Source organism: Microcaecilia unicolor, chromosome 2, assembly GCF_901765095.1.
Source record: "Microcaecilia unicolor chromosome 2, aMicUni1.1, whole genome shotgun sequence".
Classification (NCBI taxonomy): Eukaryota; Metazoa; Chordata; class Amphibia; order Gymnophiona; family Siphonopidae; genus Microcaecilia; species Microcaecilia unicolor.
Window position 1 is genome coordinate 242,731,963 of NC_044032.1, and position 27,971 is coordinate 242,759,933.

The 27,971-nt window shown below is 45.2% G+C and overlaps 1 protein-coding gene across 2 annotated transcripts in view; it reads left to right on the plus strand.

Annotated features, from left to right (window-relative positions):
- Nucleotides 1-558: 558 nt before the first annotated feature.
- Nucleotides 559-27,971, plus strand: part of MAMDC2 (MAM domain containing 2) — a 207,194-nt gene continuing 179,781 nt past the window's right edge. For both annotated transcript variants that reach the window (XM_030193853.1, XM_030193854.1), the window contains exons 1-2: nucleotides 559-785; nucleotides 1,451-1,564. In XM_030193853.1, coding sequence (XP_030049713.1) covers nucleotides 752-785; nucleotides 1,451-1,564 — 148 coding nt within the window. In that variant the 5' untranslated portion in view covers nucleotides 559-751. The remainder of the gene's footprint in view (nucleotides 786-1,450; nucleotides 1,565-27,971) is intronic.

Below are 27,971 nucleotides of genomic sequence, written 5' to 3' on the forward strand. Positions count from 1 at the left end.
CAGGACCCCGTGGCCCCCCTTAGCTAGCCCCTGGTATGAGCAGAAACAACCCAGTTGTTGGAGACATTACTCTCTGAGAGGGTCAAGAGAGGTAAACCCAAAGGCTCCAGCGACAGGAAGGAGTGGCTTACTCAGCATCCTCACACTCGCTACAGATGATATTTCAGTGTAACTCAAGAAGACTCGCCTTTCTTGCCAAAATAAACTCAAAACCATTGAAAACACCTGTTTTTGATTCAAAGCAAGCGGTTAAGAAACTCCTACTGAAAATATTTAATCTGAGGTCAACCGTAGTGCCCTTGCTTTGTCTTTATACGTATTATTATTATTCTTATGTTCATAAGCAAGCAAATTATACGTATGCAAGTGGGTCATACGGCTTGGGGCAGTTTCTTTGTTTCACTCTATTCACGGGCGACTGCTTCAGCAGCCGAATGGAAGGGGAGGATGAAGGGGTAACAGTGCTGCTATCAGAGGTGTTTCCCTGGGTGTCAGAAGGAGAGAGCTAAGCTCTCCTCCCCTCGACCGATCCCAGTCCAGCCCCACTGTTGACTGGGACAGGACAGGACGCTCCCTCTCCTGAGTCCTGACAGACCGGGAAAAAGAAAACTGCCAGCGAGAGTCTGTTTAGCTTTGAAGATTTGTGTTTCTTTCAGGAAGGCGTTTTGCTGTCGTGCTGCACGTTTTGTCCTGCTTGTTCTTGTGGCCACTTTCGCCTGTGTGCATCAGGACTTGTACCCCGAGGGCAACCATGTGGCTTCTGCTGCTTTCCCTCATTGTGCAAGGTAAGTGTTAAGCCTTGTTTGCGTTGTGACCGGTTGCTATAACTGTTTTCTCTACACTCTTGCACATTGACTTGCTTGTTTGCATTGAATGAAGGGTTGCTTTCACTGCTCGCAAGCCTTCGGGACAGGTCAGAGAACGGTCGGCACTGTTTCTTCTCAGCTTGCAGAGCTAAAGCGTGCGCTGCTGCTGAAAGGGCAAAAAGACCCAAAGCAAGCACCCAACAAATGCATGTATCCAGCAAGTTGCTGAGTGTGCACGCTGCGCTTGCACAGTTTGAAACAAGTTGAGTGTGCACGCTGCACTTGCACGGTTTGAAACAAGTTGTGTGCACACTGCTCTTGCACAGTTTGAAACAAGTTGTGTGTGCACGCTGCACTTGCACGGTTTGAAACAAGTTGCTGAGTGTGCATGCTGCTCTTGCACAGTTTGAAACAAGTGTGTGCACACTGCTCTTGCACAGTTTGAAACAAGTTGAGTGTGCACGCTGCACTTGCACGGTTTGAAACAAGTTGCTGAGTGTGCACGCTGCTCTTGCATAGTTTGAAACGAGTGTGCACGCTGCACTTGCACGGTTTGAAACGACAAGTCTCTGAGTGTGCACGCTGGTCTTGCAGCGAGCTGGTGTCTGTTGTGCACTGAGCCTCTCTTTGTATCTCCTTCGCAGGTTGGCAGTGTGCCGCGGCGGCCGAGCTCCCGCTGGGTTCTTGCGCTTTCGAGGACAGCACTTGTGCCTACAAGTCCACCTTCGCCTTTTTACCGTGGATTTTAAATGAAGACGGTAAGCTCAGAAGACACGTTTGCTTGTTTTGCTTTCCACACAAAGTTCAGTGCCTCTGATTTTGTTTTTCGTGAAAAAAATAACGGGTCTCTTTTTTGACGCCCCTCTTTGTCAAACTGTTCAGAAGTAAGGTGAGGAGCAATGGAGCTGTGTGTTCCGGTACCGAAATAATCATGCATGTTGTTGAAAATAAATGGGGACAATCGATTTATGTAACAACGCCTTATTTTCTTACCTTATGCAGTGCACAGAAAATGAGAGAAACTACTGCTTCCCCCTCCCTCCCCCAACTTTATTTTTTTTTAAATAAATGAAAGATTCAGATGGTTGTTGGCTGGAACAGTCATTAATCTTGGTTGGCACATGTATTTAACGAACATAAAACCCACATGAATTAACGAGGAAATTCCCAGTTCAAGCCTTAAGAGGGCACTTGTAGAGAAACTTGCAGCCCCGATGCCTAGAGGCTGTTGCCTCTTTGGCTTTAGGCCCATCTTCCCCCGGTACATAACGTTTGGCTTTGTTTGTTTGTTTCTTTGATGTGCAACGTGCGCTGTTTTTCAATTCCCTCCAATACTAGTCTGCATCGCGATCCTTTGAAACTTTAAGGCTTTATTTTCCGTTCAAGCCCTCCGGTGTTCTTCAGATTCGCAAACATAAGACTGTGGCAAAAGTAGCGAATTTTACCACAGCTTTTCCTAATCCTGTGACTGTTTGGCAGCACAGTTGCTTACATCTTTTTCATACTTCTGTGTGCACCAGGGGTGTAGCCAGGGTTGCCAGGTGGAAAATTTTTTTCCTGCCCAAAGGAGCCCAAAATCCAGCCCAAAACCCGCCCAAACTCAAACCCCGTCCCTGACACCCCGCCCCCGCGTCATCAACCCCGCCTCCCCCGTCATCGGCCCCACCTCCCCCATCATCGGCCCCCGCCTCCAACGTCATCGGCCCCGCCTCCCACGTCACTAACCCTGCCCAAAAACGTCACTAACCCCGCCCACCGCGGCCGAAAAAGCCGCCCAAAAAACCGCCCCGAAGCCCAAAAAGCAGCCCAAAAAAACACAACCCGCCGCGGGCAAAAATTACCCGCGGCGGGTCGCGGAAAACCGCCCAATTGGGCGGTAAAACCGCCCACCTGGCAACACTGGGTGTAGCCAGACAACAGATTTTGGGTGGGCCTGGGCCTAGGCAAGAAGTGGGTGGGCACCAAGTGTTCTCTCCCCCCCCCCCCCCCCAATATTCAGCTGGCGAGAAAACGCTTCTTTCCACCTTGACAGTCTGCAGCAGGCATGTGCTGAAGACTGAGCATGCGCAGGTGACAGTATCAAGGAGAGTAGCGTTTTCATTACCATCAGGGGGAGGCCTTCAGCTGGTGGAACTGGAGATCCCCAATAAACGGGTGCTACTGTTGGGTGGGCCTGAACCCTAAGTGGGTGGGCCGTGGCCCACCCAGGCCCATCTGTGGCTACGCCACTGGTGTGCACAAAAGATAATTTGATTGAGCGTTAATGTTTCTAAAAGATCTGGTTCCTTAATTTCACTCTACATTACACATCTATTCTAGCGCTTGGATATTCTCCCGTCAAATATTAGGGCCTAGTCTGGTGCAGAAGCCCCTGCAAAACAAATACAAAAAGTATAGCAGACTTCAAGAAGTAAGCCAGTACATCAGAAGCTGCAAATATATTATGGGTTCCGTAATAATAATAATAAAAGTAAATTCTTCAGCTTAGAATAAGCTTTCAAAAGGTGACTTTTGTCACCTTCTGTGGAGAATGAGGTCAATAAAGTAATGCTTGTTTTGATTGTCCTAGGACTCTTGGAGAAACAGTAGCTGTGATTGAAGGCTCATGGCACAGAATCCTAGCACTACCAAGAAGGGAGCAATCAGCAGGTCAAAACACTGGCCTCTATAGGGGAAAAAATTTGGAGGGTACCCCGGGGGGGGGGGGGGGGAGGGGCCAGCTGGGGAGGGGACTGTAAGGAGATACGCTGGACCTTGTGGGTTGGGGTGGAGGAATGCTGGACTATTAGGAGATGGGGAGGGAAGGATACTTGCTTGACCACAGAGGGAGGAGAGAGAAGGAGATATGCTGGACCATGTGGGGATGGGCATGGGGGAAGCCACTGCTTGTCCTGGGATGGTAGCATGTAATGTTGCTACTGTTTGGGTTTCTGCCAGGTACTTGTGACCTGGATTGGCCACTGTTGGAAGCAGGATACTGGGCTAGATGGACCATTGGTCTGATCCAGTATGGCTGTTCTTATGTGCTGATTTTAACCATGTGATGACTGACTCTGCACTCACTCCACACCTGGACTAGCTTGCTGTACACCCTGTTCCTCATAGCTTATAGAATTTGCCTTCAGTTTAGTCACTCATCAACAGTACCTATCCCAATGACTTTGGACCACCCATCATACCTTGTCTATATATCTCAATTGCACTTGTCTCTTTGGCTACCTATTAAGATGGCTCATTGTGTTGTTAAAACAGCATTAGCATCATGTCTATGTTATTTGAATGCTCTGTGTGCCTATTGTTTAATTTGTTTTGTGATGATATCTTATCATATCTATGTTATTTGAATGCTCTTCCATGCTATTTATTATATTTTTGTTCTATGATTGTTCTATAGCGATGTTAAATGTTTATATTTCTGATACTATTGGACTTCCTTTTGAAATAGAAAAACGTCCAAAAATGCAGCTCAAAGTGGCAGATTGACGTTTTTCAAAACCTATATTTTAGATGTTTTTTTTAATGCGGTTAATCTGCAGTGCCAGCAGTACCACGGGCCACGTTTTACCACCACTTGGTAAAAGGGCCCCATAATGTGCTGTATAAAAAAAACAAACTTGTATAGGGGCTTAATGAATTAAAAAAAAAAAACCTCCATTTAGAGGAGTATGTAACTTTGCAAGTCTAGTTGCTTTGAAAATGAGCCCCGTAGTCATCAAGGAAACTTAAAAAATGATCCACCAATCCCTCGAAAACTCTTTAAAAAACAAGGCACACAAAAGATTGCTGTCAATAAGTTGAAGCTCCCCACGGAATATATATATATATAAATACTAAAAAAAAAATACAAACAATAAAACCAGCAGGAGTCTGGCAAGGCTTGCTCGATCTTGGTCCAAAAGCTTAAAAATACACACATTATAAATTCAAAACATCTGCTTCATATATCTGTATACAAACGATTTCAAAGTTGATCCATAGAGTATTGGTCACAACATCAAATGCCAACGTAAAAATGGAATGGAATAGGATTGTATAGGACTCAGGATGAATCATCTCTGCCTGTACAGTAATGAGTGTCGTTGATAGTACTTTGGCAAGGATCTTTTAATCCACACAGACAATAAGATGGGCTACTAGTTCTATAAGTCTCACAGATCTCTACCATTAGTTAACATGGAGGGGCATAATCGACCAGAAACGCCTATCTCCATGGGCGTTAATCTCCGAGAACGGGTCCGTGAAGGGGCGGAGTGAACCGTATTTTTAAAAAAAAATAGACGCCCATGCTTTATTCGCCTAGGTGTGAGCTGGGCGTTTTTGCTTTTCACCGATAATGGAAAATGAAATCGCCCAGCTCAAAAACGAATAAATGCAAGGCATTTGTTCGTGGGAGGGGCCAGGATTCATAGTGCACTGGTCCCCCTCACATGCCAGGACACCAACCGGGCACCCTAGGGGGCACTTTTACAAAAACAAAAAAAAAAGGTAAAAGAGCTCCCAGGTGCATAGCACCCTTCCCTTGGGTGTTGAGCCCCCCAAATCCCCCTCAAAACCCACTGCCCACAAGTCTACACCAGTACTATAGCCCTAAGCGGTGAAGGGGGGCACCTACATGTGGGTACAGGGGGTTTGGGGGGGTTGGACGACTAGTAGCATTAAGCAGCACAATTGTAACAGGTAGGGGGGGGATGGGCCTGGGTCCACCTGCCTGACGTCCACTGCACCCCCTAACAACTGTTCCAGGGACCTGCATACTGCTGCTTGGGAGGAGGGTATGACATTTGAGGGTGAAAGTAAAAAGTTGTGAAACATCATTTGTTGTGGTGGGAGGGGGTTAGTGACCACTGGGGGAGTCAGGGGAGGTCATCCCCGACTCCCTCTGGGGGTCATCTGGTCATTTAGGGCACTTTTTGGGGCCTTATTCGTCAAAAAACAGGGTCCAGGAAAAGTGCCCTAAATTCTAGCTACAAACGCATCCATTATCGGCGAAGGGCGCCCATCTCTGTTCGGGTGATAACCACGCCCCAGTTCCGCCTTCACCACGCCTCCGACACTCCCCCGTCAACTTTGTCCGCATCCGCGACGGAGTGCAGTTGAAAGCGTCCAAAGTTCGGCTTTCGATTATGCCGCTTTATTTGTTTTTGTGAGAAGAACGCCCATCTCCCGATTTAGGTCGGAACTTGGGCGTTATTCTCGTTCGATTATAAGCTGGATAGTAACATAGTAGATGACGGCAGAAAAAAACCTGCACGGTCCATCCAGTCTGCCCAACAAGACAAACATATGTGTATACCTTACCTTGATTTGTACCTGCCTTATTCAGGGCACAGACCGTACAAGTCTGCCCAGCAGTACTTCCCGCCTCCCAACCACCAGTCCCGCCTCCCATCACCAGACAATAAGATGGGCTACTAGTTCTATATGTCTCGCAGATCTCTACCATTAGTTAACATAGTAACAGCACTGGATTATGGCAAGAGATTGGCAACCTCACCACCTCCAAGGTGTTAGTCAGGACCCACATAGTTAAAAATGCGACACAAATTCTATCATTTGCTTGTTAATGCTACGACTACTTATCAGTTATATAGCGCTACTGGACATACACAGCGCTGTACACTTGAACATGAAGAGACAGTCCCTGCTTGAAAGAGCTTACAGTCTCAAGGACTTTCCTTGTGACATCTAGCTTAGGTCATGTCGGGCAGTCAGCTAGGAATCAATGGCTCATCCAGCCTTGTTCTGTCTCACTCACTAAGGACTGGAAGCCCCTCTCACAGGATGATAGAGGCATGATGATTAACTGGGTGCAACGAGAAGAGAGTTGAGAAAAATTCCTGCGCTCTTGTCCAGATCCTTGCTGAATTCATGAATGGGATGCTGTCCATACCTAGCAAACTTAAGCCGCATTGAGCCTGCCATGAGTGGGAAAGCACGGGGTACAAATGTAACAAAAAAAACTTGTCATCTTCTTCTTTTGTCCCACCCTCTTCTCCAGCCCATAGAAGAGACAAGAGCCATGGCCCATCTCATGCAAGAACTGGATTCGTGAACTAGTGTAGCCCTGAGAACGAACTTCTTTTCATCATGATGAGACAAAGCCTTCACCTCAATATTTGTTAAATCTGAGCTATCATGTAAACCTTTAGCCATTTCCCCAAAACAGTGAAGTCTTCGAAAACTAGCAATAAAAGTTCACTGAAAACATTCAATCACAATTTGTATCAGAAAAAAAAGAAAATATTTTATATAAAATAATTACCCTACAAAACAATTTGTGATGAAGGAAAAATCTTCTGAGGCAGGGGTTCTCGACCCTGTCTTCGGGATACACCTAGCCGGTCAGATTTTCAAGATATCCCCAATGAATATGCATTTGACTACAAAATTACATACCACTTCTAAATATATTACAACATCCAACACTTTATTATAAACCTTTTAAAACCCTCTTGAATAATAACAAACTGGCTTAATTGCGGCTTAACTTTGATCTCATACTTCAAACAGTTCTTGGAGTTATATCATTGAAGAACTTGCCACCCTCAGCATTAAAACTTAGGTTCTTGTCCTTCCTCTTCATCACAACCCGCTGGATCAACGGCAGTCTTAGAACTCTTTGAGGGGCATAATCGAAAGGGGCACCCAAGTTTTCCTGAGGACGTCCTCGCAGGACGTCCTGGCAAAGGGGCGGGGAAACCCGTATTATCAAAACAAGATGGGCGTCCATCTTTCATTTCGATAATACAGTCGGGGAAATTTAAGTCGACCTTAGAGATGGTAGTCCTTAGAGATCGTCATCCCCGATTTTCAGCAGTAATGGAAACCGAGGACGCCCATCTCAGAAACGACCAAATCCAAGCCATTTGGTCGTGGGAGGGGCCAGCATTCGTAGTGCACTGGTCCCCCTCACATGCCAAGACATCAACCAGGCATCCTAGAGGGCACTGCAGTGGACTTCAGAAATTGCTCCCAGGTGCATAGCTCCCTTACCTTGTGTGCCAAGCCCCCCAAAACACACTCCCCACAACTGTACACCACTACCATAGCCCTAAGTGGTGAAGGGGGCACCTACATGTGGGTACAGTGGGTTTGTGGTGGGTTTTGAAGGGCTTACATTTACTACCACAAGTGTAACAGGTGGGGGGGAGATGGGTCCGCCTGCCTGAAGTGCACTGCACCCACTAAAACTGCTCCAGGGACCTGCATATTCTGTCATGGAGGTGGGTATGATATTTGAGGCTGGCATAGAGGCTGGAAAAAATATATTAAAACATTTTTTTGAGGGTGGGAGGGGGTTAATGACCACTGGGGGAGTAAGGGGAGGTCATCCCCGATTCCCTCCAGTGGTCATCTGGTCATTTAAGGCACATTTTTGTGCCATGGTCGTAATAAAAACAGGACCAGGTAATGTCGTCCAAGTGTTCGTCAGGGATGCCCTTCTTTTTTCCATTATTGGTCGAGGACGCCCATGTGTTAGGCACGCCCAAGTCCCGCCTTCGCTACGCCTCCGATGTACTCCTTGAACTTTGGTCGTCCCCACGACGGAAAGCAGTTGAGGACGCCCAAAATTGGCTTTCGATTATGCCGATTTGGGCGACCCTGTGAGAAGGACGCCCATCTTGCGATTTGCGTCGAAAGATGGGCGTCCTTCTCTTTCGAAAATTAGTCTGTTTATCACTTGGCTGTTAATGTCCAATAGATTTTTCTGCTTTCCATTGAAAAAAACAGAAAGCTGCTATCATCGCCTTCCAAACGCCCAACACATCTGGATTTTATTTGACCTCAGCTCAGATGTGTTGGGCATTTGGAAGGTGATGATAGCGGCTTTGCATTTTTTTCAGTGGAAAGCAGAAAAACCTATAGTACATTAACAGCCAAGGGTGGGTGTCACGGGCCAACTCTTTAGTAAAAGGGCTAGACATTTATATGTGCAAGGGGTCACCTAAATGCAGACATCTATGGATCAGTATTCAACTGGCGGTAGTGAGGATTTTGCTGACCTTTGCTGGTGTTATTTGCTGATATATAATACTGGACCAAGCTCAGGCTTCAGCATTGTGGAGCAGGGCATCACTGCAGGTTTATTTATTTATTTAGATTTTGCTCACACCTTTTTCAGTAGTAGCTCACGGATATTTCTCTGTCCCAGGAGGGCTCACAATCTAAGTTTGTACCTGAGGCAATGGAGGGTTAAGTGACTTGCCCAAGATCGCAAGGAGCAACAACAGGATTTGAACCGGCCACCTCTGGATTGCAAGACCAGTGCTCTAACTACTAGGCCACTTCTCCACATGTTGACAAGTTACCGTCGGGTTACCACATGGGCTCTTACCTACACCTCAGTGGGTGGCGGTAAATGCTCCCCACCACATGACCACGCAGTAAGGGTTATCTTACCACATGGCCTTTTTTTTGGAGGGGGCGCTTTTTACCCGCTGTGGTAAAAAGGGCTTTGCTGTGCAGGAAAAACCGCCGCTACCACAGGGCCCTTTTTACCACAGCTTAGTAAAAGGACCCTAAAGGTAGGACTGACTTTTATGCGGTCCCATTTATTTATTTATTTATTTATTTATAACATTTGTATCCACACATTTTCCCACCTATTTGCAGGCTCAATGCGGCTTACATAGTTCCGTAATGGTGATTACCAGTTCCGGAAAAAAAGAAATACATAGTTAAGGTAGAAGAGACAGAAATGGAGTAGGTATTCAGGAAGGAAAGTTCATCTTATAATAAAAAATCGGGATAACTTAGCTTGAAACAATCATGAATATTAAACTTCAAAATTAGTATGAGCGATAGGAAATAAAGAATTAGATATTGTGAAAGTCCAGTGAATATCTTGTTAATTGACAATTAGGGTGCGTTATTATGGTAAGCTTTCTTGAATAAATTGGTCTTCAATAACTTACAGAAATTAATTATGTCGTGGGTTGTTTTTATGGTTTTTGGTAGTTCATTCCAGATTTGCGTGCCTATGTAGGAGAAACTAGAAACTAGATTTATGTTTTTGTTTTGTTTTTGTTACATTTGTACCCCACGCTTTCCCACTCATGGCAGGCTCAATGCGGCTTACATATTGTATACAGGTACTTATTTGTACCTGGGGTAATGGAGGGTTAAGTGACTTGCCCAGAGTCACAAGGTTAACCTGGCAGGTTAAGTGCTGAATATTGACATTTAACCGGTCAAAGTAGCTGGTTTTCATTTAGGCACTAACCACTAATTTTCAGTGGTGATAACTGGAAGTGCCACTGAAAATTAGCGAATAGTCCCGAACAAAGGATCAGTAGCCGGTTAAATCGTTTTGAGTATCAACCAGCTGGATTACTGAATTGGGAGCGGGAAACATGTGAAGGGCAATTTCAGGTGTCAGAAGCATTGTTAAGAAACAGAAGTTATGTGGAGTTGTTGAAGACGAGGCAGGATTTGGGAGACCAAGAAAAATGTCTGAAAGAGAACTGGCCAGATCACTGCGAATGACCTGCTGAAACGTTTAGCTGACGCTGGCGCAGTTTTATGCCCAGGTCCACAGAAACTGCAAATTAGAAGCAGAGACAAAAACTGAAAGAGAAATCCCCCACAAAAGTTACTCTGTCAGCAGAATAACACTGGAAAAAGAGAAACAGAAATGCTTTTCTTTCTGTACTTTGCAAAATACAAAAATAGAAGAGATGCACATTTCTTAGAACTATTGAAAAAGCCCCCAAAATACTGGCTTTGCTGGGGATCATGAATTCAACAGCGTAAAATTTCCAACACAATTAGTGTTCTCATATCTGTGAAATTAATGTTTCCAATCTATTGAATTTTCACCATAATGACTACATAATGGTGATGTTAGTTATAGGACCAATCAGAAGTGGCTTTTCCCTTTTATTATTATTATTTTGAATTTTGCTCACACTTTATTCAGTAGAATCTTGAGGTGTGTTACATTCAGGTATTCTGGATAGTTCTGTGTCCCAAGTGGGCTCACAATCTAAGTTTGTACCTGAGGCAATGGAGGGTTAAGTGACTTGCTCAAGATCACAAGGAACAGTGGTGGGATTTGAACTGGCCACCTTTGGGGTTCAAGACTGGTGCTTTAACCACTAGGCCACTCCTCCACTCTTTTAACAGCTCTTTATCAGTAGATATTATGGACTTATGAAGAAATAAATAGACATTATTCCCCGGATTTTATACAGCTCGACTTAAGTTGTGCGCACAAATGCAGTCGTATTCTGGATTTGCGCGTGCAACTTAGTTAAGCCAGTCAGTGCCGATAATTGCCACTTAACAAGAAATTATTGACATTAATTGGCATTAATTAGAATTTACACACAGAACTGTCTAAGGGACCTGTTTACTAAGTTGTGCTGTAGGCATGCTAGCAGTGTTAGCTGCAACACTAGAGACACCCATATATTCCTATGGGTGTCTTTAGCATTAGCGCATGCTAACAATGCTAGCGCACCTTAGTAAACAGGGCCTTAAGTGTATACTTGCTTCTCACAGGTCTCCCACTTAGCCATCTCTCTCCTCTTCAAGCTGTTCAAAATTCTGCTGCACAACTAATATTCTGCCAGTGTCGTTATGCTCATATTAGCCCTCTCCTCAAATCACTTCACTGGCTTCCAATCCATTTCTGCATACAGTTAAAACTCCTCTTATCGACCTATAAGTGCATTCACTCTGCAGCTCCTCGGTACCTCTCCACTATCATCTACAAATCAAAGTAGGGTATACACAAAAAGTAGCACATATGAGTTGTCTTGTTGGGCAGACTGGATGGACCGTGCAGGTCTTTTTCTGCTATGTTACTATGTTATATGTATATACTAGTAAAAAAGGCCCGTTTCTGACACAAATGAAACGGGCGCTAGCAAGGTTTTCCTCGGAGTGTGTATGTTTGGGAGAGTGTATGTGAGAGTGACTGTTTGAGAGTCAGAGTGAAAGTGTGAGTCCAATCCATGCTCCTCTGTCACCTGGCCCCTCCATTCATCCCTATCCAGCAATTCCGCTCTCTCCCTGAGGCCTGCCCTGCAATCCATATGCATCCATGGCCATCTGTCCCCTCCATTCATCCCTATCCAGCAATTCCCCTCTCTCCCTGAGTCCTGCCCTCCCAATCCATGCCCATCCATGGTCCTCTGTCCCCTGCCCCCTCCATTCATCCCTTTCCAGCAATTGCCCTCTCTCCCTGAGCCCTGCCCTCCCAATCCATGGCCATCCATGCTCCTCTGTCCCCTGCTGCCTCCATTCATCCTTTTCCAGCAAGTCCCCTCTCTCCCTTCCATGACCCCCCCTCGCATCCATGCTCCTCTCTCTCCCATGTGCCAGCCAGGCCCGGCCTCTTCTCCCCCCCCCCCCCCCCTTCGCATCCAAGCTGTCGTTTCTCCCGTGCCCTCCCGCTCCCATTGTTGTACTTTACTGGCCACCCTCTTCTCTCCCCCCAACATGCGTGTTTTTGTTTTTTTCTTGTTGTTAAATTTACCTCCGTGGCAGTTCCGGCAGCGAAGCGTCAGGGAAGGAGGCGGTGCTCCCGACGTGTAGGTTTCCCTTCGCTGTGTTCTGCCTTCTTTTGACGTCATCCTTGACGTCAGAAGAAGGCGGAACACATGGAAGGGAAGGCTAGACGTCGGGAGCGCCGCCTCCTTCCCTGACGCTTCGCTGCCGAGCGATGTGATTGGTTGAGTGTCATTGCTCCGCCCTCGACGTCATCACGTTTGACGCGTGGGCGGGGCAGACACAATGCGATCTCACCCCCTTCACTTTGCTAAGAGAGGCTTCATTAGAACGTTGGAGGTGCGTTTTATATAGAGAGATGTATCTCTCCCTACATTCCTCCCCGGGAACTCCGTTCACTGGGTAAATCTCTCTTATCTGCACCCTTCTCCTCCACTGCTAACTCCAGACTCCGTTCCTTTTATCTTGCTGTACCATATGCCTGGAATAGACTTCCTGAGCTGGTACATCAAGCTCCATCTCTGGCCGTCTTCAAATCTAAGCTAAAGGCCCACCTTTTTGATGCTTCTTTTAACTCCTAACCCTTATTCACTTGTTCAGAACCCTTATTTTATCATCCTTACTTTAATATTCCCTTATCTCTTGTTTTTCCTGTTTGTCTGTCCTAATTAGATTGTATGCTCTGTCGAGCAGGGACTGTCTCTTCATGTTCAAGTGTACAGCGCTGCGTACGTCTAGTAGCGCTTTAGAAATGATAAGTAGTAGTAGTAGTACTATAACGTACTGCATATAAATTCTAAGTTGCGCAGTTGAAAAGGGGCATAGCCATGGGCATGGAATGGGCTGGTCATGGGCATTTATAAATCTATGCATATTATTATAGAATACACCCAGTCCGAGTCTAATTTAGGTGTGGGGTTTTACACCAAGCTTTACTTGCCATAACTGCCTGCCACTAAATTTAGTTGTACGGATGGACGCTTGGCATAGTCTATAAACAGGGCCGCCGAGAGACTAGGCCGGGCCCGAGGCAAGGCCACCCCCCCGTCGCGCCCCCTGCTGCTCCCGCCTCCCATCGCTCCCCCCGTCGCTGCAGTCCGCGATCTCACCTGCCTGCCTCTACGGCTCCGGGCCCCCTTCATTCAAAGCGGCAGTCGCAGATCACGTCTCTTCTGGCCTTCCCTCCCTGTGTCCCGCCCTCGTCTGATGTAACTTCCGGTTTCCGCGAGGGCGGGACACAGGAAGGGAAGGCCAGAAGAGAGGCGATCTGCGACTGCCGCTTTGAATGCAGGGGGCCCGGAGCCGAGAAGGCAGGCAGGTGAGACTGGGGACTGCAGCGCTGGCGGCCTGACCCCGGCTCCGGGCCCCCCTTGGAGGCCCGGGCCCGGGGAATTTTACTCCCCCTGCCCCTCCCCCCTCTGCGGCCCTGTCTGTAAACCACTTGGAAATGTAGGCTTATTCTGGAAAGTACATCTAAATTTAGGCGTATTTTGTTTCGACACTGATTTCTTAGGCGTGATATGTAGAATCTAATCCTTTACTCCCTTGTGAAGAGTTGATAAAGGAGAAGCTGCTTCTGATTGGTCCTATAACTAGCGCCACTGCTTATGTAGTCAATATGGTGAAAATTCAATAGATTGGAAACTTTAATAGATGTGAGAACACTAATTGTGCTGGGAATTTAGGGGTCCTTTTACTAAGGTGTGCTGAAAAATGGCCTGCACTGATGTAGACACATATATTGGCCAGGCGCAGGTCCATTTTTCAGCACAGCTGCAAAAAAGGCCTTTTGGGGGAGGGGGGCAAAAATGGATGTGCAGCAAAATAAAAATTGGCGCACATCTATTTTGGGCCTGAGACCTTACCGCCACCCATTGACTTAGTGGTAAGGTCTCACACATTAACCGGGCGGTAATGGGTCTACGTGCGTAGGATTACAATTAATGCCTGGTTTCCGCCACGCGCTGGAAAATAAAATTATTTTCCAGCGTGTGTAGCGAACACACATAAAAATCAAAATTACCGCCCAGGCCATGTGGTAGCCGGGTGGTAACTCCAAATTGACACATGTTGGGCGCACATAGGCGCCTACACGGTTTAGTAAAAGGGCCCCTCAACGTTGTTCATTTCTTAGGACTGACATAGTCTATCCCCTAAAAATTCACCAGTTGGTATTCAGGCGGCAGTGGTCACTGTTTCCTTAAATGCTGGATGCTACCAGTTGAATTATACCCAGATACTCAGTGGGTGGCCACTGTTGGAAAGAGGATACCGGGCTAGATGGACCATTGGTCTGACCCAGTATGGCTATTCTTATGCTCTTAATAATGAGGGATAGGCAAGCTCTGTAGGACTCCAGGGAACCTGCCTGTCTCTAGCCATTGAAAACACAGTTTTGACACACCACCTCTCGCTGGCAGCAATTCAGTTAGAGATCTCCCGCTCAGCTTAGAGGGAAAAGTGATCTCAACATTTTGGACCTGAGAGACTTTAGTCATTTTTTTCTCAGAGACGCTCACATATGTATACTCCAGTTTAGCAAGCTAACCTTTTATGAGAATGTTGGTAATCTAAGGGGGTCATTCTGTGTGAATAATATTCTCGATGTTCCTTTTTAATTCTTTCTCCTGCACTTGCGCTTCCAGAAGCAACTTACATTCCACACGCAAGAATTTTAAGTGGTTGAAAACCATGTCCACCTGCAAATGCACATTTAATTCCAGATTCAACCAAATCTTCTGAATCACTTTTAGTAATACAAAGAGTCCCATTCAAGTACCCAGCATTGAGTATTTTGGCATTTATTGTGGGCTTGATTCATCCAAATCTGGCAGAAAGATATGCATGGATCCAAAATAATCACATCTTTTATTTAAAAAATGCTTTTGCTATGCACTGCATATCAGGGATAACAACAAATGTGGGTTTCCCTTATGTGGGTTCCTACACTGACTCATAAGAGCCTTATTTGCTTTTGTAATATGTGGAGTTGTTCCTCTGACCTCATAAACATTCAGAAATGGGTAGAAACCCACTGAGCATAATTTAGCTGTTTGGGATGGGAGGAGGAGGAAGAGGACAGAATTTTATATTGTCTTAACTATTCTATGATTTATTGTGATGTATGCTGTTCATTGCTTTGAATTTTTGGGGCTATGCAATTAATGAGTGTAATTTCACATTAAAATTTTAAATTAATATCACCTCAAACTGAGAGATTTTAGAAAGAAACACCCACACATCAGTAATAGGCTGAAACTGGGGGGCCCTTTCACTAGAGCACAGAAGGTTTTGCACTTACTGTACATTTTACGTGAAGAAACTGTTTGTGGTAAATGCAGGGGGAGTGGACAGCATCTGCCCTACATTTACCACACAGGGCAGACAGCACAGTGCAGGGCATTATGCCACATACAAGTGCAGATAGCGTGGAAGCAACTGTGCTACCTGTTCCTGCAAGTAACACAGTGCAGGACTAGCTGGAAATAGATAAATGGTGTTCTGTTGCAGTGGTACTGTTCTCCTCCTGATCCCCTCCATCACACTACCCAAGGCCACAATAGCACCAGATTCCCTCCCTTCAGCAGGCCCCCTAACGACTCAGCCCCCCCCTGACACACAAACCCCACCCCCTCTGAAAACAAATCCTGCCCCTTCCTGAAAACAAAAACCTGATCTGTACTCCCCCCACCTCCATGACTTACTCTGGGGCGTCTTCATTGGTGACCAGTGGTGCCCCAGGTGGCAGCAGTCCCCCTTGGTGCCACTTGAGGAGGTGCCGGAATCCAAAATGGTACTGATGACCTGTAACGGTAGTCTTATGGTAGTACTGCTAGGAGAATAAGGATGACCCCTAATGGTAGTACTGCAAGCCTACAGTCGGAGGTCTAAGTGCACCACCTGTTCCTCTGATCCCATTCCCACCAATCTGCTTACCAACATCTCTCCTACAGTTAACCCCTCAATCTGTCACATCCTCAACCTCTCTCTCTCCACTTCCACTGTCCCTGACACCTTCAAGCACGCTGTAGTCACACCACTTCTCAAAAAACCATCACTTGACCCCACCTTTACCTCCAACTACCGCCCCATCTCTCTTCTACCCTTCCTCTCCAAATTACTTGAACGTGCTGTCCACAGCCGCTGCCTTGACTTCCTCTCCTCTCAGGCCGTCCTCGACCCGCTTCAATCCGGCTTTCGCCCACTACACTCAACAGAAACAGCACTCTCTAAAGTCTGCAATGACCTGTTCCTTGCCAAATCCAAAGGTCACTATTCCATCCTGATCCTCCTCGACCTATCTGCCGCCTTTGACACCGTCAATCATAATTTACTTCTTGACACACTGTCCTCATTTGGGTTCCAGGGCTCCGTCCTCTCCTGGTTCTCCTCGTATCTTTCCCAACGCACCTTCAGAGTATTTTCTAATGGCTCTTCTTCCACCCCCGTCCCGCTCTCTGTTGGGGTCCCTCAAGGATCTGTCCTTGGACCGCTTCTTTTCTCGATATACACCTCTTCCCTGGGCTCGTTGATCTTATCACATGGTTTCCAGTACCATCTCTATGCTGATGACACCCAGCTTTACCTCTCCACTCCCGACATCACAGTCGAAACCCAGGCCAAAGTTTCGGCCTGCCTTTCAGACATCGCTGCCTGGATGTCCAACCGACATCTGAAACTGAACATGGCAAAGACTGAGCTCCTTGTCTTCCACCCAAACCCTCTTCTCCTCTTCCCCCACTTTCTGTCTCTGTTGACAACGCCCTCATCCTCCCCGTCTCTTCAGCCTACAATCTCGGAGTCATTTTTGACTGCTCCCTCTCCTTCTCTGCCCATATCCAGCAGACAGCTAAGACCTGTCGCTTCTTCCTCTATAATATTAGCAAAATTCGCCCATTCCTCTCTGAACAGACCACCCGAACCCTCGTCCAATCGCTCGTTACCTCTCGTCTTGACTATTGCAACCTTCTCCTCGCTGGCCTCCCGCTTAGCCACCTATCCCCCCTTCAATCTGTCCAAAACTCCGCCGCACGTCTTATCTACCGCGTGAACCGATACTCTCATATCACTCCTCTCCTCAAGTCGCTTCACTGGCTCCCTATCCGCTTCCGTATACAGTTCAAGCTTCTCCTATTGACCTTCAAGTGCACTCAATTTGCAGCCCCCCATTACCTCTCTACCCTCCTCTCCCCGTATGTTCCCACCCGTAACCTCCGCTCTCAGGACAAATCACTCCTTTCTGTACCTTTCTCCACCACCGCTAACTCCAGACTCCGCCCCTTCTGCCTCGCATCACCTTATGCCTGGAACAGACTTCCTGAGCCCATACGCCATGCGCCCTCCCTGCCCATTTTCAAGTCCTTACTCAAGGCCCACCTCTTCTCCCTTGCTTTTGGCGCCTAACCACCTTCCCATTCCTGATACCTACACTGACTACATAGTTTTTACCTTTAGATTGTAAGCTCTCTTGAGCAGGGACTGTCATTCCCCATGTTTAAACTTGTACAGCGCTGCGTAACCCTGGCAGCGCTATAGAAATGCTAAGTAGTAGTAGTAGTAGTAGGAGGAGGTCATCAGCGCCATTTTTTATTCTGGCACCTCCTTGGACAGCAACAAGGAGGATTGCTGCCACCTGGGGGACCACTGGCCGCCAGTGAGGACCCCCAGAGTGAGTTCCAGGGGTGGAGAGTGGGGGGGGGGGGGTGGGAGAAGATAGACAGGGGCAGTGTTTTTTCTGAAGGTGTGGGGGTTTTAGAAAGGGACAGGGCTGGTAATAGACATTCTGGGGACCAGGGAGGGGTCTCTAAAGCTGGCCTTTAGCCTATGCCTTTAGCTTGAGGCAGGTTTGGGGCCCCCTATGCTATGGGGGCCCGGGGCAATTGTCCTGTTTGCCACACCCTAACGCCGGCCCTGGAGAGGGGCAGAGTGTGTGTCAGGGCTGGGTTATTGGGGCATGCTGAAGGGGACTGGAGGTTCAGGGAGAGAGAATCTGATGGCGTGGCTTTGGACAGTGGGGATTGGGATGGGGGATTGGGGGGAGGGGTGCAGAAGGGGAAAACAGTGCCGCTGCAACTCCTTTACCAGCACTGTGCTGAAAGACTGCTGGTAGCACAACTGCACATATCACCTCCTCTGGAGGCGGCAGTAAGCTTGACTGCACTGTCCGCAGTTGTGACAGCAAGTAGTACTGACCCTTATACTAGTTGTCACAGCCTGCCTGCCTGCCTTTGTCACACCTGTTCTGCAGCTAAGGTGGAATTTTTACCACAGTGGCTGCCTTTTTAAACACAATAGAGAGTAGCACAGGTCTTCACTACTGTCTGTCTCATGGTAGACCCTGTGTTAGCTGCTAAACGCAGTTTAGAAAGAGGGCCCATGTGTATCTAACTGTATGGCAAATAACGGGGGGAAATAAGATACAATAAAAACATAAATTGACCAGTGTAGAGAAAGCACATACAGTCGACACCCAATTCAACGGACTAATTCCTAATAGTCTGTAGTTTCCGGGGAAAAAACAACATGTAATATAAATGCAAACATTACTGCATGTACATGATTTAAACATAAAAATGAATGTAAAATAAATGTTAAAATGTCTTTCCCCTGCATCACACAATAGTGTCGTCCTTCCAAAAATGAGGAAAAACATTTTCCAACTGTTCCTTCAAAACCGATCTCTCGCAGTCTTTGCAGCAGAATCACATGGTTGATAGAGTCAAATACACTAGAGATATCTAATGAGACTAAGAGGAAGGATTCTTCTTTATCGAATCCCAACTTGATGAGGTCACACGTAGAAAGCATTAATGCTTCGGTATCATGTCCACTCCTGAAACCAAGTTGATATTGGTTCAGCACCCAAAATCGACCGACGGAGATAGTACGGCTTTTTCAATGACTTTTGCCAGAAACGGGAGAGAAGTGTACAGGTCAGATTACGATCTCCACACTTTTGGCAATCTCCCCACACACCCTACCTCAGCTGAAGCACTCACCAGTCTGGTCCTTTAAACAGAATAAAAACAAGAACTCACAAGTTACTTAGAAATAAAATACGAAAGTTTGTTCCAAAGAAAAAGAATAAAGAATACGTTTAGTTCAGCAGCATAAGTGCACGGGACTTGAACTTGCTTTCCAGGATCGCGCTCACCTTCATGTCTGTTCGATGCTCCGTTTCCATTTTGTTTTCAGTTGCACGTGCACAATGGCGCCGTCCTGCTGCTATTGAGGAGAGTCGGCAGCCAAGTTTCCTCTGGATGATCGAGCTCTCTGCAGCGCAGAGCTTGCAGAACACTTTGTTCAACGGTTTTCCCTATTTTGGGCTTATTTTTCAGAATCAGTCTTGCTGCAGTGGGATCGTGAGGGCCCGGTACGGGAGTCGCAGTATCCCCCGTTCTTCTGTGCGCTCATGGGGAAGCGGATCCAGTGGACAGAATGTTAATTTCATAGAGGATAGTGTAGTGGTAAGTGAGGTGAGGGTGGGAAGGGAGAAGGAAGACCATCAGGAAAATTGAGCAGAAAAAGAAGCAGGAGGTGGATCAAGTGACAGAAGCCCAGGGCAAGCAGGAGCCAAGGACGATATATTTTGAAGATGCAGATCAACATTAGACACAAACCATCAGATTCTATAAATGGAGACTAATGTTCCGCGCACAAATCAGCATGCATAGCCAATTTGCGTGCAGAACTTAATTGGTTAACAAGTTAATCGGTGCTGGTAATTGGATGTTAAGCAATTATCATTACTATCTGCCAATAATTAGGATCTACGCGCATAGCTCGATAAGCATATTCTATAAAGTGATGCGTGGATCTCAAAAGGAGATCTCAAAATCAACCACATGGATCTCAAGGGGAGCATGGCCAATGGGAGGTGCATGTGCAGGTCATGGGTGTTCTGAAAATGTGTGCGCACTGTTACAGAATATGCCTGATCTATGCCTAAATTAGACATGGGCATTTACACCAGGCTTTAGTTGGTATAATTGCCTGCACCTAAATTTTAGTTGCGGGTTGGCCGCTATGCATATTCTGTAAACTGCGCCTAATGTTAGGCAAGGTTTATAGAATAGCAGTAAGTGGGGGGGGGGGGGGGGGTTGCCAGCGTTTTAGGCATCATATATAGAATCTACTCCAAAGTGCTGAGCCAAAGCCAAAGCATCTGGACAGGGAAGATTAGGCAAAGTATCTCCCCTAGGATTTTTAATGAAACGTTTAATGAAAGCAAAGAGAGTCTGTGCTGGACAGGGCGAGGAGGTCAGTTGCCTAGAAAAGAATCGCCAATTGGCTAATTTTAAATGTTTATTAAAAGTGTGATGCTCTATGGAATAGGCCCTTAATGCAGCATCTGATTTAGAAATATACCAGAGTTGTTCTACCCTACAATGTCTGCGTTTCTGGAAATGCAGTCCATAATGGTACCAGGGAGCTGAAGGATGTGAACGGTGAAAAGTTGCCTGCTGAGGGGCAAAAGAATCTAGGCCGGCTTCAATTAATCATTCCAGGCCTGAGCCTGATTCCATGGGAAGGGCTAGGAAATCTGAGGGGAAAAGGGTAAAAAGAGGTGTGGACTGGGCAGGGTCTAAATGGAAAAAGTGACGGGAGCCCCTAACAGACTGAGAGACAGAGGAGGGGGTAGGCAGGAGACTGGGGGACATGAAGAAAAGTTGAAAAGTGATCAGTCCATGCCAGTGGCAGAGATGTGATGGCATCAAGGGTACAAGTTAAGGAAAGTTTAGAAATAATTTGATCCAAAGTTTGGCCAGCTATTTGAGTAGGAAAAAAGATATTTTGCTCAAGACCAACATATCTCATAAAGGAAGAAAATGAAGTAGAGAGAGGATGTGAGGACTGGTCAACATTATTATTGAAGTCACCCATAATGAGCAAGTTTGGGAAATGGACTGAAGCTTCTGCCAGAGTTTGTAAAAGCAGGTTCTAATGGTCGGGGGGGGGGGGGAGGACGATACATCACCAGGACGTGCAAGGAGAGTGGAGAAGAAATGTACTAACAATAGTTCAGGATGCAGAAAAGGAGAATTCAATTCAGAAGCAATAAAATCTGCAGGGAGAATAAGGGCTAACCCCACCCCCTCTGAGAAAGATATGGGTGCTGTGGAAATATTGAAAGCCTGGGGGGGGGGGGGGGAGAGACTGCATTAGGTAGGACTCCTCCCTGGCTCTACTTTGTCCCATTGGGACAATGCTTTTACAAAGGTTTCAGTCGGAGCAAGAATTTGAAGTGGTGATCTAGAAAGAAGGTCATGAACCACAGTTGTTTTAGACTGCAACGAACAGCAGTTGGTTAATCCAAGAGAGAAGGAGGATTGGACCAAAACCTTAGGGGGAACTGAAGAGCAATTGATAAAAAACATTCACATATAGGGTGGGGCAATAGGCACAGGCCATAAGTGATACAAACTGTGATATGAGTAGGGTAGGAGGACACGAACTCGTAGTCGGAGAAAAAAGAGAGATTGAGGACAAAAATATGAGAAAAAGGTACTTGGGATAAGATGTGGAGTTCGCCCCCAGGAGCTCACCCAAGGGGCTTGTCCTGCTACTTGGGTGTGCTCCACCACAGTGCGCTATGCCACCACAGTGTGACTTAAGTAACAAAAGGCTGGAGTGGCGCTCACTTCATGGGGGGAGGGGGTCACGTGATCGATATGAAGTATGGCTTCAGAGACCCAGAGAGAACGAGTCAGTGAGTCGCAACCAGGAAGTGTTAACCTGTAAGATACAATAAACAATCACTAACACAAACACAAGGTAGAGGCAGAGACATGTAGCAATAAATCAGGAAGGGTGTGACTGTGAGTTGAGATTGTAAGAGCTAATGAAGAATGCTATTGGGCTGACGCTGTGGGCTGGCATAATTAGAGACCTTCAATTATTTGTTTATTTTAAAATGATAGTAAATACAAATGGTAATATGCTGAAGCACACACTAGGGAGACAGGTTTCTTTGTTGAGTTGTGAAAGAAAGGGTAGTAGGGTGAAGAGGGAAGAAAGCCGTACCTGTGATAACCTGAGATGAGATCGATGCTAGCCAATGCAAGAGAGAGAAAGCTTCATGCAATCAGAACTAGTGACTGAATTACCCCAGTACAGTGTCCACACAGGGAGGGTGCACACATTAGCAAAGTAAAGGAATTTGGGAAAAATGTAAACCAATGCTTACCTGGTCAGGGATCCTGAGTCTGAGAGAGGAGAATGTTGAACAGTACCTGTGAAGGAAATAAATGTAACAAAGTGTCAAGCTGCTCTTCTTGGTCCACAAAATTCATTACTCACTGGGCAACCACCCTACCTACTACAATATCTTAAGCACCCTTAAAACTCTTTGCTCTTCTCAGGACAGTAAGTTTCAGGTTTCCTCCCTTCGCTCTATTCGCCTCTTCTCCATATTGAAGCAAATATTCAGTGCTATGGGCCCTTTTGGCCCTCCAGCTAGAAACCTCTCCGGCTACCTTTAAAGCCCAACTTAAGGCATATTTGTTTGCTTTAGCATTTGGTCCTACCTGACCTACCAGATGACGTCTTCTTCTAGCTTTACTTAACCCTCAGCAAAAACCTTGTTGTTTTCTACTCTCTTTTCTCTGTTTTGTGTCGTCTTTCTTATTATGTATGGAATTCTTTTGATTTCTGTTGTTTCTTATAGTTTTATGATGTAAACTGCTCTGATGGATTGTCCCTAGAGCGGTATATCAAGATGCATAATAAACTTGGAAACTTAATGAAACTGACGTAAGTGAACTAGCTTAGTGAAAGGAATGTTGATGTTTAATGCATACATGTATCTGAAACTATTTTGGTGATGTTATTTTTTAAAGCCTTGAAAGCAGAACAAGTATTTGAACATTTGCTTAGTGAAAGGGGAAAAAACCCTTAATATTTGAGCATTTAACTGTGAATGTTATAATAAATCTAATTTTAATGTTAAACCTCCTGGTTGGTGTTGAGATTTACATGGGAAAACCATATTGTTGGCCACGACTCACTAACATCAATATTATTATCAAGTTGTATGATGATACTTTACTCCACCACTAGGGGGCTTAGATTGTATTCCTGTGAACTGTGCTGCTCAGAGCAAAGCCGCTACCTGCAAAGGTCTTGTAATCTTTGCTCTTTATAGTCTGAATGCTATATGTGACCCATTCCCTCCAGTCTCATTGACATCTCCCTGCTTTCATGCTCTAGTTCAAGCTATAACTGCCATGGTATGAGGGAATTGAGCTCTTGGGCTGTAGCGGCTCCACCTATGCGATACAAGCTTAGTACAGGTCCTTGCTGAAAGGGGCAAGGTCTGAGACATGCCAGAAATCTAGGAGGGCCTCAAGCAAGCAAAGTCAGGAACACACTGGCAGGAATACTGAAACACAGCAGAGCAGGAGCGCTGGAGCAAGGCAAGGCAAAGCAGGAACAGGCTGGCAGAAACAGTGGAACAAGGCAGGAATTCTGGAGCAAGGAAGGGCAGGAACAAGCTGGCAGGAATACTGGAGGAAGGCAGGGCAGGAACACGCAAGAAACAATGAAGTCAGCAGGACACCAGGAAGTCTGTTGTTGCTAAGGCACTGGTTGAGAGCAAGGAGGTTTAAAAGGACAAGAGACAGCAGGTGCATGCTTGGCCCATTTTGTGACCTGAAGCCAGTAGGCAGAGCTTATCACCCTATCAATTGATTTGAGTGTACCAAGATGGTGGTGGTTCCACTGGAGAGAAAGAAAACCTCCTTGGGTGGACCAGCTTCAGCTTTGTGATGTCACACCATCTGTTAATCAAACCTCCTTGGTTGAGAGTAAAGGACTTCCTTAACCCAGGCAGCATGGGATGTCATCAGTCAGTGCCAGCTTGCAGGGCTATATAAAAAGGAAGTGCAGAGTTTCAGGAAGTAGAAAAGATTCTTCAGCCACAGGAGGCTGCTGGACCATTGAGGACTTCTTTGAAACAAGTGAGGGGCATAATAATAATTTTTGACCCTATTGGACTTTTCTAGAGACCCCCTATTCCTTATGGGTTTTATGTTGTACCCATCCCTATGAGACAGAGATCTCCATCTTGGACACAGAAAGCAAGCCACTTCACTGAGCTTCCTCTCTTCTTTGCCCCTGTAATCCGCATTGTCTTTTTACCACTTATTCAATCATCCATTCAGTCAACCGTATTCAGTTGAAGGTCTCATTGTGCTTGTACTGAACCTGAATCAGTGCAGCAGTTTGGATTTCATCTATCTACAGTAAGTTCCTTGTTTGCTTATTTGTCATGAACAGTTGGGAATTTAAGCAAATGAATTTTCTTAAATGAATGTGTTGATCTGGTTTAACCTGCTGTCTTAATGGAGCTGATACATATTATGACAGTAGATTTTTCACTCTACGCTCTCTGCTTTCTCCCCTAATCTGGATGGTAGGAGGAGAGTATCTTTCTTTCATACTTTTCATCTCCTTATCCACATTTCCATTTTTACCATTTTTCTGCCCTGGAAGGTGGTCTGCCTTTCTCACCACTGCTTATGGCCCTGTGTGGACTGCCTTAATAGTTCTAATAAGGAATGGATTCTTATCTCTTGATCCTCTTCTATTTATTGATAATATTGTAAGCTGCTATTCCGGTGTCGTGGTATATCAGCTAATGAATAAACTGTGAACCGTTTTGGACTATATTCAGCAATTGGCGGCCAAATCTGGGTGCAAAACAAAATGCGCAATGAATGCTATCCTATAAACAGTGCTCTGAGTTGGGCGCCATTTATAGAATAGTGCATCGGCCAGCATCTGCTCCCAACTTTTATGTGCAAGGATTTATACCAGCTGAACCCTGATATAAATCCCCGCACCTAAATTAGACCCGGATCCCCCAAATTCTGTAATAGTGCACGCATTTTTAGTGAATGCCCCTGACCCGCCCATGGCCATGCCTTATTTTCAGATGTGTGCTAAAATATTTACACGTAAATCCAAATTGTTGCCATTTAGCGCTAATAATTGATTTTTAGTGCCCAATTATTGGTGCTAACAGGCTCGTTAATTAAATTACATCTACCAATTTGGGTGTGCAGTTTTAAGGTCATTTATAGAATTCTCCTGTTAATGGGTGGGTGGAGGGAGGGAAGGGGACCATGGCCATGATGGAGCATTTAATCTGTGGAGAGATGGAAGAATTGCTGTTTTCTTTTAAAGAGGACTTAGCCAGTCGATATTTGATTTTCAGCACTGACCGGCTAATTTTAGTTGAGGAGAACCAAACCACATTATATCTAGCGAGTCACATTTTAACCAGTGAGATTAAGAAAAATATTTAGTTGACTACACAGTTGGTTAGTTAGGGTAACCTAAAAATAGAGAAAAATAAAGGCAGATAAACGGCATATGGCATATCTAGTCAGCCCATCCATACCATCCACTATTTCTTTCTCTCCATTAGAGATGCTTTGTAGTTGTCCCATGCTTTCTTGAATTCTGATCAGTCTTGGTCTCCACCACCTGCACCGGGAGGCCATTCCATGTATACACCACCTTATCCATAAAGAATTATTTCCTTAGATTACATCTATACCCTTTCACCTTCATCTCATGGTTCCTCATTCCAGAGCTTCTTTTCAGTTGAAAGAAACTCACCTCCTGTGTATTCTTGCTATGGAGATATTTATTTATTTATTTATTTATTAATTTGGATGTATTCATCACCTCCATGAAGAGATTCACCCAAGGCAGTGTACAGTAGGTACAGTTTAACATCACACTTACAATTTTGTTAACAGCATAACAATAGTAAAACGAACAAGTATAAACATAAGTACAGTAAATACAGCAAATTGAAACCTAATAATAAGACTACCATAAAGCAGGATCAAAAATATACATATTTAACATCACTGAAATTCAAATAATAGAGATATGATACAATGTAAGCATAATACTAATACAATATCTACTAAGTACACAATTAGAACATTCAAATAACCTAAGCCCAGTGGGTTCAATTCCCACTGCAGCTCCTTGTGACTGTGGGCAAGTCAATTAATCTATTGCCCCAGGTACAAAATAAGTACCTGTATATACTATGTAAACCTCTTTGATTGTAACCACAGAAAGGTGGTATGTCAAGTCCCATTCCCCTCCCCCTCTCTTTTCTACAATACACTTGTATTGGCATTCTGGTAAGCTTTGCCTCTTTGTTGATGATACCAAAATCTGGCTCTTGCCTTTTCTATCTGGCTACCTTAAGATCATCTGATATGATCACCCTGAAGTCCAGCTCTTCCTTCATGCACAGAAGTACTTCACCCATTATACTGTACTGCTCCCTTGTTTTTTTGCAGCCCAAATCTATGACTCTGCATTTTTAGCATTAAATTATAGCTGCCAAATTCTAGACTACTTTTCAAGCTTTGCTAGGGACTTTTTTTTTCCATTTTTGTTTATTGGATTTATTTCCCAACTGTATGAAGAAAATCACCCAAAGTGGTGTACAGCATGTTATCCACACCATCAGAGGTTTCTACTTTGTTGCAGATTTTGGTATCATCAACAAAGAGGCAAAGCTTACCAGACAGCCAATATCATTCAAAAATGTTTTTAAAGAAAGAGCCTGAATATTCTCTTAATGATATGTGGCTAGAATTAGCTGGTTAATCCATCCACTTAAGGCTGGGTTCTATATATGGCGCCTAATAAATTGGCGTCCAAAAAAATAATGTTCGATGCTATTCTATAAACTGCACTTAAAGTTAGGTGTGGTTTATAGAATAGCGCTTACGCCCGGTAATCCCTAACTTTAGGTGCGGCCATTTGCATTAGGCGCGTTTCCCCTTATTCTAAAACTACATGCATAAAGTCTAGGAATGCTCCCAATCCACCCATTTCTGTGCCCTCTTTTTGGACTCGCACATAAAATTTAGACGCAGATCCAGCGCCTAAATGTATGTGTGTAACTGCTAATTAAATTCAGTTAGTGCTAATAATTTCTTGTTAGAATGCCAATGATCAACGCTAATTGGCTCATTATTCAATTAAGTTGCATGTGCAAGTTGGGTGTGGGCTCAAATTTACGTGTGCAACTCAAAGCGTCATATATGGAATCCGGGGGTTTGTGGTTCTTTGAATTTCTATCTGTTTAAGACTTCCCATTAGTTTGACCATTGGGACTATTAGAAGGCAGCTCTATAACAGGGTGCCAATATTTGGGTGCCTATAGGGTACCTATTCTATAAAGGAAAGTAGGTGCTTTTGGACTCCTTTGTAGAATACTAGTGTAACAGCTAAAATATATGCCTATCATTTAAGCAAAAGCATTTACATCTTTCACAAAGCTGGTGTAAGTGCCTAAATTGTGAAAAAAATGCGTAAATGATAGTATTCTGTCCTCTCCCAGACTCCGTTAGAAAGCACTCCCGAAAGCCTACACACTAAGAGCTATGACTATTATAGTTTGGATCACTACAAAAAGAAGCTCACTACATTATCCCCCTAATTCTAAAAAAGTCACAAAAAATTGCGTGTGCAAATTAGGGCACATGCCCAATTTGCGCATGCAATTTAATTGAATAATTAACTAATTAGCACCAATAATTGACTTTTTAACATGCAATTATTGGCACTAATTAGATTTAATTGAGATATATGTGTGTAAGTTGAGGCGCGGGATCCGTGCCTAAATTTTACGCATGAGTTCATAAAGGGGGCATAGAAATGGAGGGTCCTGGG